Source organism: Gymnodraco acuticeps, unplaced genomic scaffold, assembly GCF_902827175.1.
Source record: "Gymnodraco acuticeps unplaced genomic scaffold, fGymAcu1.1, whole genome shotgun sequence".
Lineage (NCBI taxonomy): Eukaryota > Metazoa > Chordata > Actinopteri > Perciformes > Bathydraconidae > Gymnodraco > Gymnodraco acuticeps.
The window spans coordinates 4,385,154-4,399,319 of NW_022991216.1; the positions used below are offsets into that span (position 1 = coordinate 4,385,154).

Consider the following 14,166-nt stretch of genomic DNA (forward strand, 5'->3'; position numbering starts at 1 on the left):
CTGCTTTGTTTTAAGACTGCATTATATGTGAATCATCGACATGCGTTCTAAAATTAGCATCAATTAAATAATTGGCCTTTATATAACCCAAGGGTTAGCTGCCTCTTTTATAAATCAACTACAGTATTCTAATACCACCATGCAGGGATGTTAAATTAAATATATATTTAAAATGTAACTCAGGCTAAGTGAAAGTATGTTTGCATCAAATGTCTTACTTAATGCATACTCAAATAAACAATGGTCCATTTCAGATTAATCTATATTGTTCGATTATAATGATTGAATGTGTTCAGGCCTAATGTAAAGTAAAAAAAAGTATCCGTTTCTTCTATGTCTAATAAAAGTATGAAATAAATGAAATACTAAAGTAGCCCTCAAAGTACTGCCAATCTCGACTTTACAGTTTTGAGGTGGACTACTTAGGGATTACTTCGTTTTTATGTCACTTTATACTTCTAACAATTAAAAGCTAAATATTGGGCTACTTTGCAGAAAAATATTAAAATAATGTATAATAACCATAAAATGGCCTTATGCATTTACGTTCAGTAAATTAAACAACTAAACGGTATATTGGTGCTTATAGGCTATAACAATAGTTTCTGGATACGTTATAAAGGCTATAGCTGGAGTAAGGTGACTTTTCAAACTGTATCCTAATTATTTTACATTTACTTTATGATAAGTCAATGTTTTTAAATGTTGAGCCTCATAACACTATAAAGCATTTTATATATTATTGTTTAAGTTTATTGATATTGATATATTGATAACATAGGCTTTAACTGCGTTGGATATTGTCAAGAACCCTACATATTTGGAGGTGAAAGCGGTAGGATGGTAGTCTCCCTGAAGTTTGCAGGTGAAAGTGTGTCGGCTGCTGCAGAGCAGCTTCAGCTGCAGCATCAGAGGCAGCTGCTCTCCTCCTCTTCAACACAGAACCGTATTACTCCTAATCCCCAGACTGTCACCAAATCAGCTGCATGAAACAAGAATCTCATTTGTTAAACTGGGGCTTGTGCAGATGGAAGATCGATTGTTTTTCTCCTCAGAAATCTGTAATTGAGTGAATACAGACTGCAAAGGCAGATCAAAGAGAGGAAAGGAGAAACGAATCACACGGGCCTTGTGGTTTGGAGAGACTGTACTGTAACCAAGAGGTCACAGGTTCGAGCCCCGCCTGCCAACCCCACTGTGAGTCCATCAGAAACACAACTCTCATGGATCTGAAGGTAAACCTCAGAGGGTTAACACACACAGCAAGGATCACACTTTATGTTGGTTTTTGCTGTTTTCATTAAAAGTCACTCCTCATCTCCACAACGCGTGAAAATGTCTACTTTCCGCTCAGATGCACCGCATTAACCTGCAGGGGTGCATTTGTTTGTCTATTTTTATTTATGCCATGGATAAGATTGATGTGAGCATGTTAGTGGAGAGATGTAGCTAACTGTGTGTGCTCCTTGTTTACCCTAATTACAGCCTTATCAACTCAGCAAAACCAAGACCTCACACACACACACACACACACACACACACACACACACACACACACACACACACCACACACACACACAACACACACACACACACTATTAAGTAAAAGATGCCTTTGAATTAGCTGAGCTAAATACATTGCATAGGGATGACATTAAGTGAGAGTACTTTATGAAACAGAAAATTGGGTCACATTAAAAACAAATATCTTTTTTTATACTAAAAAAAAGGTCTCAAATGCATTGAATAAATGGTTGTTTTATTATACACGTTTGCTAAACAAAGCATGACATATTGCAATATCCACTCTTATCAAACTAAATAGGCAACAATCACAAGCGTATTTGTTTTTTTTTTAAATCAGTTATTCACCCTTAAAAAAAGATCTTTAAGGCTTTTGAATATTAAACGAAATGTAAAAATTATCATGATAACATTTATGTTATTATTTTTATTTTGCCCCTTTGTATCTCATATCTTACCTGACATCCGGACCTCTCTCTATCTCTCTCTCGGCTCATCTCTCGCTCTCTCCTCTCCGCTCCTCTCTCTCTCTCTCTCCTCTCTCTCTCTCTCTCTCTGCTCTCTCTCTCTCCTCTCTCTCTCTCTCTCTCTCTCTCTCTCTCTCTCTCTCTCTCTCTCTCGTTGTTTAAGGTTAAATATGACCTGCTGCAACGACAGGAGTCATTCACTTGTGTATACAGCTATAAAAGCACTGAGCATATTGAAAAGTCGTAAAATGAAGCACACAATCCATCATCCCTCAATGTGTGCATTTAAAAAAAATCCTTCTTATAGGCTGTCAGCGCGCCAATGAGAGCTGTAAAAGAGGAAAATACCTTGAAAAAAACACCATTCATTTTGTACAGAATTATAAAACAAATAGCGATGATATTGCGTTAAATAGACAAATGCGTGATATATATTGGTTGAGTCCTGAAAAATATAAAACCCTTTTTTAAATGTAAACCCAGATTTAAACCGATTAAATTCTACCTTAAAGTCCAGCTTTTAAAATAATAAGTCTTGATAAAGGAGAAGACGATAAATATCTCCAATTGCGCATTTTGATTCTCTTCATCCACGGAAGAAGACTCAGCCAGAAGCGCAGCGAGACGAAACCTGCTACACATTTGCGCATTTCATTCTCTTCCTCCTTGGATAAATGACGCAGACAGAAGCGCAGAGAGGTAACCTGCTCCACATCCCGATGCGTCCGGAACAGACTCCCGCACAGCTCTGCTCTCCATGTCGCCGCATGTCGCCACCAGATTGGAGAGAAAAGATGCGCAGAGGCGAGTGAAGCCTGGATGGATGAAGAAAAGAAGCCCTCGGGTTCACGCTCGGACGCCTCCTTTGTGCCACTTTTTCAGCACACAATAAATAAACCTGCTCCCTCACAAAACGTCCCGACATCTGTCTCAAGCATGTCTGATTTTTTTTGTCCCTAAATATCTGGCAGACTGGTGTGCGTGACAAAAGAGCTGCTGAGCTAATTGAGTCAAATGGTGGTTTATTCAGGAGATCCTTTTTTAAAGAACTGTTAATGTCTCATGGAGAGTAAATAACCCCTAATTTAGACAGATTATGAGAGATTAGGAATAAAGGCCTCCTCCACACATGATTATGTGTTTGCACATCTATCTATTCAGGTGTCAGCTTCTTCACAACCTTTCTGCTGTACTGTGTCCCTTTTATCAAAGGCTCATTCACAGCTCATGTTGAACTCCCTCCACTTTCCGCGGAATTAATTCGCTCACACATCATTTATACCAAGTCCCTCCCTGCTTGACAGTTGGGACTAAATACTAGTAAATTACCGCTAATTTACTGATCTGATATTTGTGATAGATTCGGCGCTAATTGTATAAAAGCCTAATGGCCTTGAAAATGAGTCCTGGTTAGAAATATATAAAGTTTGTTGTTTGGCTGACTGGGAAATCAAGGAGATTAGAATAGGTTCACTTGATCTCCAAGAGGCATTTAGTGTCGTAAAAATACCATCAAAAGAGGGAGATTAAAATAAATGCAGCTCCATTTTATATACTCCATATTCAAGGTGTAACACATTATCCATACTGTGGGATCTGTTAATGCAGCCATGTGCTTCCTCCTCATATTATAACTCCTATTCAAGCACTATAAAAACACAACAGCATGCACAATTAAACAAATATTGTGGTGATCCAACATTTCTTGAACGGGTCGAAGCACTCACAGATATTAAATCAGGTTATTTTATTGGATGTAATTTGGAGGAGAAATCAAAGCCAATTACAGGAATGAGGAGGAATGAACTTGTGGATGTGAGAGGATGGGGGAGAAAGGGGGAGGAGGGTGAGGGGGTGATGGGGGTCTCTGGCAAAAAGCTGACATACCTCAGGCTTCAGCTCTGATTGGTCCTCGTTTGGAGAAGCTCATGGGTTCATTCCGTCGTTAAGCGCCTCCCCATTTCTCTAAACTACATTATAATGCAACGAACCTCCCTTTTAACCACAAACCGAATTTGCTTTCATTTAGGCTATATATATTTCTTAAATAGGTTAAAGTCATAGAGATTTTTTTGGAATAGCACTTCGCCCTGGAGCGGTGCGCAATGCTATCTCATGCCGACCTCCTGGATGCTCGCCTCGGTGAGTTATCATCACCAAACTCCGGTCTTCAACTCTACTGTAAGCTGGAGGCACTTTTAATCTTAAATCAAATTCTGAAAATTGTCAATTTGCTTCTTATATTATCTTAATGTGACTAGAGTGATCTAAACTCGCTTAATTCATTGGAAAAGTAATTATTATTATTATATTACTGCGTAATTTGATTTAACAATTTCGTAAGGTATCGGTTTGATCGAATTGAATTAAGAGTATTTAAGGAGCAGATTGTAATGTGCATGCTGTATTGTGTGTGTCTGTCAAAGAGCTGCACTCGTTGCTCTTTTAATTTCTGTTTTTAAATGTCAGCTAATGTTAATGCATGTGCAAACATTCTTATGTATCTTTTGCCTTGTGTGCTGTATTTACCTAACATGTCCTTTTCTCTCCTAGCACAAATGTTTACTGTGCCAATCTCACAGCTGTGGTTGTCTATGCAGGGATGAAGGATGCCGCCGCGGAGCTGCTGGGCCACAGGGAGGCTCTGAAGTGCAGGCTCGGCGGAGGAGGGGGACCTGACCCGGGACACTCGGGGGAGCTCGGCCCTGGCCCAGAAGGCGTGGAAGGGTCCACAATGCTTCCCGGTGATGATATCAGCAGCGGCGGGGGATCCAACACGGTGCAGGTCAACAGCAAAGAGCAAGACAAACAGCAGCAGAACAACAACAACAACTCCAGCCAGTCCGGAAGCGGACAGAGCCAGAGCCAGAGCCAGAGCCAGAGCCAAAGTCAGAGCCAGAGTCAGAGCCAGAAACAGAAGCGGCACCGGACCCGCTTCACGCCGGCGCAGCTCAACGAGCTGGAGAGGAGCTTCGCCAAAACGCACTACCCGGACATCTTCATGCGGGAGGAGCTGGCTCTGAGGATCGGCCTGACGGAGTCCAGAGTGCAGGTAGGAAGCATTGGAGTGGAGAGGGGAGATGAACCAAAGCTAGACACAAGTCATGCGGAGACCAAACGACAGAGACTGGTGCCGTTTGACATTTAGAAATAAAGCAAAAGCAGCATTCAAATAATACATCTGCAACTCAGACACGATACAGATGCAGTCATACATATCCAAATCAAATCAAAGCAACAGCAGCCCAATTGCTAATGTTGTGTCTTAAGAAATTCTAAATAGGATTTCTCAAACATATTTGTCTTTTCACTTGGTGAGCATTTGTAGATTTTTTCAAATGAGATTGCATATTTGAAATGCAGCATCGACAGTTGCTCCTAAATAATCAAAGTAACATTTCTTATACAAAGTTGCTATTTATTTTTTCATGGCTCTATTAATTGTTTTGATGGTGTCTTTATATATGCTGCGTTATTAAGGATACGCTAAGGACAAACCCAAACTAAGACGTTATTGTCAGCAGCTTCCAATGAAATAATAATATAACGCATGATTAACAAATATATACATTATTTATAAGAAGTTCTGACAATGTATTCCAACTGAGCAAAATTATATTTTGTCTATTCATTAACTGAAGACATGCTATTTATAATAAAAACTAAGTGAGCAGTCACTAAAGATGAAATACAGTGTGTAGCAAGTGCAGAGACTTTTTGGCAATTTAAAATCCAAACACTATGTACACGTGTTTGTTCCACAAGCACCTTGCACACTCGAAATGACAGCAGGTATCTCACGAGATCCGCTCGTTACACGTTAGTTCCGTTCCAACAAATCATCCTCTCTCACATCAGATCTGAGACTCAAAATAACAACTAATACTAGACAATGTTATTTAACCAAACGTCATATTGCAGCATTTGTTTTCCACATGTTATAACCTCTAAATTATCATTAATTCAGAATTATCCCACATGCGTTGTAACCTATAGAGAACCAAATGATGATTGCAACTTTATTACACTCCTTTAATCGCCTTCAGATAAAACTGACATTAACCTTTTAACAAACCTGCTGAGAGCTTCACTAAACCCTGTGTTTTTTATACGTTGAATGTCTCAATAATGTCAGCCATCTTTAGTCTGCACAAATACTTCATAAAATATCCAGCACATTAGGAATTATAGCGCCACCGCCTTATTAACTATATGGCAAATGCACTTGAGGCGCTCACATGTGAAATAATGCCCTATAATAATCATTATTATTATTGAAAGGGTCGATTCAGTTTCTATAGCCCATTTCCATAAAATAAGAATTAGTTAAATGAGCTATGATGATAGTGCTGGAATAAAGGAGCAGATCCAGAGTCTGTCGCTGCTCTCTGCGTCTTAATGCCGCTGAGGGTGCACTCTGTCTTTTTTTTAAACGGAATGAGAAATTGCGTTTTCTTTCCTTTGAAGTGTAATGCATTTCAGGCCGGATTTCACGGCTGGCTACACGGGGGGAAGAGAGTGAGATTGTCCCGTTCTTATTACTGCCCCTCCACTTTCTCAAGCAAATCTTCACATTAATCATAGAGGCCTGCGCGTACAACCAACCCATAGGAGCTCAAGGACTCCTGGAAAACTGTGTTTGTCACAGCAATAACATTATCTTTATTATCCGATTGTGTGCTTTGCAATGGCTCCTCCCGAAGACGTAAACATTATAAAACAATTGTTACAATTTAAATGTTGTAGGCAATTTGGCATCGAAATAAAATCATAATATCTTCATCCACAAAAAGTCCAGATAATTACGCATACAAATAATAATGGGAATATCATTAAGGCAGGATGAGAAAAATAGTTCCCTAATTTCTAAAATGTTGCTAATACTTTGCACCAAAATGAAACAATGAAAATAATATCTTTATCTACTAAATTTGTAAATGAAAATAGACATTGGAATGAGATGACATGAAAAGAAGGAAAATAATAGTTCTCTAAAGTGTCAATATTTGTCATTCAATATAAAAGTCTGTTATAACCAAGATGTAACCACACAGTTTATTAGACGTGTTACGGATCAAGATTAAAGAATAATAAAATACATTTTTTATTTGGAGACTTTTACGCACAAATCAAAACAAATCTATTGCGCATTTTTAAAAGCTGATTAATCCATTAATCCTGTATCCTGTAAAGAAAGACAACATACATCGGTGTTTTTCTGCTCCAGATTTATTGTTGGTGCTTCGCATTATCATCATAATAACACACTGATGTCACAACCTTTTTATGTGCACTCGCAGCTCTGATAACATGACCTGTCGGGTCCCCTGCAGCCATTACACCTCTTCTCCTCCTAACTCATCTCCTGTCTGTCCGCAGGTCTGGTTTCAGAATCGACGTGCCAAGTGGAAGAAGCGCAAGAAGACCACCAACGTGTTCCGGTCTCCGGGGACTCTGCTGCCGACTCACCACGGCCTGTCCCAGTTCAACGCAGCAGCAGTGGCCATGGGCGACAGTCTCTGCTCCTTCCACGCCAACGACGGCCGCTGGGCCACCGCGGGGATGCCCGTGTCTCAGCTGCAGCTCCCCCCGTCTCTGGGCCGCCAGCAGGCCATGGCGCAGTCCCTGTCTCAGTGTAGCCTCGGTGCAGGGCCGCCACCCAACTCCATGGGTCTGTCCCAAATGTCAAACAGCAACCTTCAATCACACCTCTACCAGCCCACTTTCCCCGGGATGGTACCCGCGTCCATGTCGGGCCCGTCCAACATGAGCCACTCGCCTCAGCTGTGCACGTCCCCGGACAGTGAGGTCTGGAGAGGGACAAGCATCGCGTCGCTGCGCCGCAAAGCGCTGGAGCACACAGTATCCATGAGCTTCACTTAGAAGAGACGAGAGCTTTTTATTTTACTCACAGAGATCTTCTGCATTTAGTTCTTATTCATACAATCCACGATGCTCCGGGAGAAATACAACCAGGATTCTTGTTCAAATACAAAAGCGCTGAACACATCTGGCATTTTTTCCTTCCAAAATCCAAATAACAGGAAGCTATTTATCCGGCCTATTGGTCTTTATCAAGCATATGACTGGTTCTATTTCAAGCTATAATTTATTATTTCGCATGTAGCCTATGACAACTATTTATTTGTCTATTTAAATTAACTTATTTGCTCTGTATTTATTTATTTGGCACATGCAGGCCTTCAGGGCTTTTATTGACATTTGCTTTGTGACTGACTTTTGAAGACACCTTCTGTGGATACTTTTAAATACAGAACCAAGATACAGATCCCTTTTCCCACCTGCTGCACAGCATGCACATCTGAGGGGCCAAAGGGAGGCACAGTGGACTGCAGGAACAAGTCACCTGGAGGTTTTTAAGAACATGAGAGATTCACCTGAAGAAGGAAGAGCGATTTGACAGGAATCAGGACATCATGGAAGAGGACTTGACTGCATGTCCAAGGCAAAAAAAATAAGGGACAAATCTATAAATGAAGACATGGAAACTGACTTAACTATAATCTGTTATATAGGATGTTTTGTGTAGCGGAAGCACTCTTGTTCCCATTTGGTCAGTTTGTGATAACTTATGTTTCCAAAATTATGTCTGTGCTTATTATCAAATTCTGACTTTCTTAAATGTTTAAAACTATTTTGTTTCATGGACATGTTTATATCAATTAAGTGTAAATGATCAAATAAAAATCATTTTCAATTACGTCACTACATGTATCAACCCTCCTTTTTTTAATAAAGAATCAGAGGCAAAAAACATATATCTCCAAAAACCTCGACTTGTAATAACCTTTGTGACAATGCACATAGGCATTTGAATCATTTATGTATCTCTAGAAGTACAATAATTTGTTCGAACCTCTACCAATAAAGGTGCACTAATGTGTCATTTAAATCTGTTGATCTATGACATCATGTCAGATCAGTGATCTCCTCTGCAATCAACAAATGAAGACATAACAAATACTTCCACAGCAAATTTGGAATAAACCCATAAAAGTAAAAAAACAGCATTAAACCAAAAAAGTTGAATGTGTGCTGAAAAAGTAATTTGTTCTGCAGGACTTTGGTCAGTAATGCAACATTCTGGGAAGTTGTGGATAGTGTATTAGTAGTTAGTATAGCATGTTTTATGCTTAATTCTTCTACATTTCAAAATGAAATTATTATTTTTTTTAGAAATGACTGCATTATTTAATTCCACTACATTTATCTGTTTACTGCTTTTCAGATTTAACATTTTAAATACAAACATACTACAGTTTATAAAAAAATGTATAAGCCAAAATACATTGTCAAAAGTATAGCTCCAACACAACTAGCTACAACTTTATAGTGCTGCTTAACGATATATCAACAATGTAATTTACAGTACATAGCTATTTAAAAAGTACCTTTTGTCTTTGAGAATTTTGATGATAATATTTCTATACTTTAAATGACATAGTCCTCCTCCTTTTCAGGATGCTTAATGGCCCTGATTGAACAGAAACATTATATTTTGTGGGCTCCTGAATACAGTTTTTCTGTCTGGAATCTCACCAATGACACCAAGACCAGATGATCTTATCCACACAGAACTAAGAAACTGACAAACTGATCGTGAAGTCATGAGTTTCTTTTTAAAGTCTCTTCCAGTAATAGCTGGAGGTAGTCTTATACGTCCTCAAGGAGCAACTCCACACAAAAGTCTCAATTCCCTCTTAATTATTTAGGCAAGATCAGAGGTGTCAAACTCAATCTTAGTAAGGACCAACCTGACAAATTAGCTAAGGACCCAAATGTGTTATTTTTCATTTTATTATCGTTTAGCTAGAAAAAAAAGACAAAAGAACTCCCAAACCGTAATATAAAGCCAGAAACAACTTGTTAATATTAAATCATCCTTTAAAATGACCCAATCTTCATGTGTTATTGAGTACATGCATACAGTATGTGTTATTTCATGATGTCTGGATTACAATCAGAAGATGAATCAGGGGGCGGGGAAGCACACAGAGAGAGATTTTTGCAGTCTAGCGACAGATGTGGAATAATATTACATAAATGTAATAATTTGTTTCACTATCACCCAGGTTAATTAGTTTGTGGAAACGGGTAACCTATTTCTCATTGGGTAATTTGTCACACACTGACGAGGTAGCCAATCAGTGACCCTGCTGTTGGTGGGGTCATTTCTCCCAGAATGCTGTGCAGCGAGTGTGTCGTGGAAAATGTGAGAGCAAGCCAATGTTTACCTCCTATTTATTCCACACAAATAAATGAAATCAGTCAATAAACCATCCAAGTGTGAATATGGCTCTCTCTATCCCGGATTATGAATGAGAGCTCATTAATTTTCCTGTGTGTGTGCGTGTGCGTGTGTGTGTGTGTGTGTGTGTGTGTGTGTGTGTGTGTGTGTGTGTGTGTGTGTGTGTTCATGCTTATTGTGTCCACATGTTTATAATTGGCTAAAAAGAGGAATTCTGAATGCAATAATTTAAATATCTACAAGCATTAGACAATTACTGTATAAGCATTCAAAGAAGGTCCACCTTTTTAGCATAATATTTTGACATTTTGTAAAACATGCTTATTTTTGCTTGTTCTTGGTAGACAAAATATAGAAAGCACAAATAGATATAACATTACATTTCAGCCTATTTTGCTTTTTTTTTGACAGAGCCAGGCTAGCTGTATCCACAATTGCCTTTAAAAGTCGTTATGCTAAGCTATGCTCACCAGTTTAGCGAATAAACATGAAGGAAGTTCTTATCTAGCTTTTGGTAAGTAAGCAAATAAGCATCCTGAAAATGTTGAACTTTTTCTTTGAAGAAAGGGATGCTTTTGATAGGAGCCAAAAATCGTTATCCCTTATCTTGTGCAACATTTTTTTGTGTGAAAGTTTATACCTGTGAGGCTTCAGCAGTCAGAATTAGCCAAAGCAGTGGGTATCTTCTCAAGTGACAACTTTTTTGTGCACAAAATTATCTTTTTGTGTGAACGTACTGTACTTGGCCATTTTAGGCCATTTTCAAAATATTGAATTATCTTATTTAGCAAAAGCTATATGTCATGATGTCTGTATGCTAATTTTAAAGCTAGAGCTAGCTGCCAGTTAGCTTAGCTTAGCATAAAGGAATCTCATAACGGTCTGTTTTCGGACAAATCTGAAGTAACCATAAACTGTTTAAATTAATGTAGGTACACATAGGCCTGTGTTTGCAGGGAGCCTTTTAACAAAATGTGAATATCCAAAGAAACAGTTGTTGCAACGCTAACATGATCTGAACCTGTTGTTTTTCTGTCCTTAAATCAACCAATAATGTCAGAAATATGATATCTGAGAGCGGTTTGGGCCAAACATCCTATCATTAACTGTCTAAATTCAATATCTGTTTTTTGGGGGGGGGGGTAGAGGTATGTTGGCGGCATCACATACACGTCATGAATCCAAATTCATGAGAAGTTTAATTTTATTTGACAGGCAGAGTCTAGGAGTCTCTTGGTGATTGTTATGCCAGATGGCAGCGAGAAAATCCCATTTGAAGGTTTTATTAATTTTCGTTAAACTGGAGAGGTTCGCCGATGCTGTCTTTGCGCTCTCACTGACGCGGCTGACTGACATCTCGCTGCTCCCTCCATTTGTCTTTGTTTGAAAAGGTCTTAATTGTATTACATGCAAATGAAGAGATTTGATTTTTGCCCATTATCTATTCATAAGAGAAAATGAACAGAACATTAGTGGGTCACCAAATGAGGGAGGGAGGGTGAGGGAAGGAGGGGAGAGAGGGAGACAGTGATGAGAGAGGAAGATGAGAGTGAAACAGAAATGGCAGCTTTACATTACTGAGCTCTATATCTTTTAACTTTTGAGTTTGTAAAAAAACGAATCTGTCCATCCTCATGTGTAAAGCATGTGTCTGTATGAGTGTGTAATAGGTCAAGGCTGATAATTAACCTTTGATGACTGAAACACAGCAATTAACGTCTGACTCATGTGACAAATCAAAGTGACAAGCTTGAATGCACTCAGCCATCCTCCCTGGTCATCTTAAGACCATCACCCTTTGAATTATGAGCCATATATATTTTAATTAGGTTTTATGGCACATGTGTCACCAAACAGGTTAAGTTCAAACAAAACACGTTTTCATTTAAACTACTTTCTCCTAAAGTCGTTTTGAAAACTGTTCGTGATGAAAAGTGGGAAAACTGTTTCATGAGATAGATGTGGAGTTTTGAAATGTCATTTTTTGTTGCAAAAGAAAGACAAATCTATCCAAAATCCATTGTGGAGGCAGGTGTTTCACAACCTGGAAATAAATATGTAATCGTTTATGCGTGGCTAAATATCAATGAATATGGGAATAATGTTGGATATGTGACTGCTCCTTTAAGGATAGGTAAATACTCTTTCAGGTAGGTCGAGAACAAAGTGTTTGGAATAAAAGCGTCTTTCCTACATTACAATCAGGGAGCAAAGGCTTGTCTTTGAAAGATTTTCACTATTTTCCGAACAGAACAATCGGACAAGCGTCCCTACTTTTTCCCAGAATTTGTTTCCCTGATGCAAAGAGGGAATTTTGTACAAAAAAAGCTGAAACTGTGGCAAAGCTTTTCTGCAGATTTCATCTATGAATCTGTGTCTTAATTGCCAATATGGAAAAGAGGAACGATTGCAGCAACCAATAACTGTCTGGGCATGTGAGTATTACATTATGATATATCTAAACATGTGTGTTAATACAAAACCTGATCATATTTCTAAAGAAACAGGAATTATAGACAAATGTTGTTTATTGGACTTTAAAGGTGCCCCCCTGCCTGTTGAGGCCTGGCAGAGTCCACGCAGGCTAAAGCAGAACACAGTGAAACCCTGATGAAGAGGGACAGTGAAGTGTGTTGGTCAAGAATGAGACTCTCTCTTCTACACGACCCTCTGAACAGCGAGGGAGAGAGCCCGATATTGAATAGTGTTGTTGGCCCATTGTTAAATTACAGCTTAATTCCTTTTCCATCATCATAACCATTTGTTTTCCTTACAGGGTGGAGATAGGGGGATGAGATCGGGCACTGTAAGCAGGGGGAGAGGGCCGACCTTTTGCTTTGCTTTGACTCTGGTCTTTAGTTTTGGTGGCCATCGCATCATGACTCCCCCTCTCAGCTGATTCCTGCCATTGGTCATATTTGACACCTGGTCCACACCATGCAGGCCAAGGCAGCTTTTCCTCCCATTTCTTCCCAGTGAACTCCTGAATCTCTCCTTTACCTCCATCCCTGTGCCCACCTAGTTTTTATACACTGTTTTCTTAAATGTTCTCCCTTTTAGTGTGTTTTTGAAAAACAAACCTAATTTCAAGCTGCTTTTTCTAGTCTGTTAGTGTGTCAGTTTGTCTACTACATTGGTCCTGAATTTCTTCTAGAACCGCTGGATGGATTGCCATTTAATTTGGTGCAAAACATCACTGTAGCTTGCTAAAAGGACGAATCCTCACGATCTTGTTGATTTCCTGACTCTCCCTCAAACGCCAGGTCAGGTTCTTTATTTATTCTGAAATATTTAAACATCTGCATGGATTTGTACTTTTTTTGTTTCGTTTTTTCCACCTTCTGCCTTTCGCTCACATCACGAGGTTGACATTTGAGTTTTAGAATGGTTTGATATTGTCAGTTTTATTGTTGATATGTATATCACATTTCCCAATGAATTTTGTACAACCATTCATTGTACGATAAATCCTAATAACTTCCTGACCCCCTGCCGTTTCCCCTCAAACATCTCTACAACAATTGCTGAGAATCTTGCTGTATAAAATCAGTATAAATAGGAACAACATCAGGTCATACTTTTTCAGAACTGGTTTATGACTAAATATCTGCTAAACTTATAACATTCCCATTCACCTCTTTCTTTAACTTTCTTTGTATGAGCATATCAGGCTGACATTAGCATTTAGCTGAAAGTACCACTGTGTCTAGTACAACCTCATAGAGCTGCTAGCATGGCTGCCTCTTATCTTTTGCATCCATTATTCAAAACCCTCTAAAGTCTACATATTTGACCTTTTCATCCAGACATCTGACAGATAGTTAAACAAACACAGCATCACCCATCCCCAAATCTAAAACCCATTCACTCCACATCAGCCAATCCCACTCCCTAAGCCTCCTCCTT

The 14,166-nt window shown here is 39.1% G+C and overlaps 1 protein-coding gene across 2 annotated transcripts; it reads left to right on the forward strand.

The window, feature by feature from the left end:
• Positions 1–4,014: 4,014 nt before the first annotated feature.
• otpa (orthopedia homeobox a) lies at positions 4,015–8,617 on the forward strand. Of its 2 annotated transcripts, none has more exons than XM_034239008.1 (3): positions 4,015–4,133; positions 4,592–5,043; positions 7,371–8,617. In XM_034239008.1, exons 1-3 carry the CDS (start codon positions 4,097–4,099, stop codon positions 7,872–7,874), a joined length of 993 nt encoding a protein of 330 aa, XP_034094899.1. In that variant the 5' UTR covers positions 4,015–4,096; the 3' UTR covers positions 7,875–8,617. The 2 variants fall into 2 exon arrangements, with proteins under 2 accessions (XP_034094899.1, XP_034094897.1); XM_034239006.1 differs by having other exon boundaries at positions 4,037–4,172.
• Positions 8,618–14,166: the final 5,549 nt, after the last annotated feature.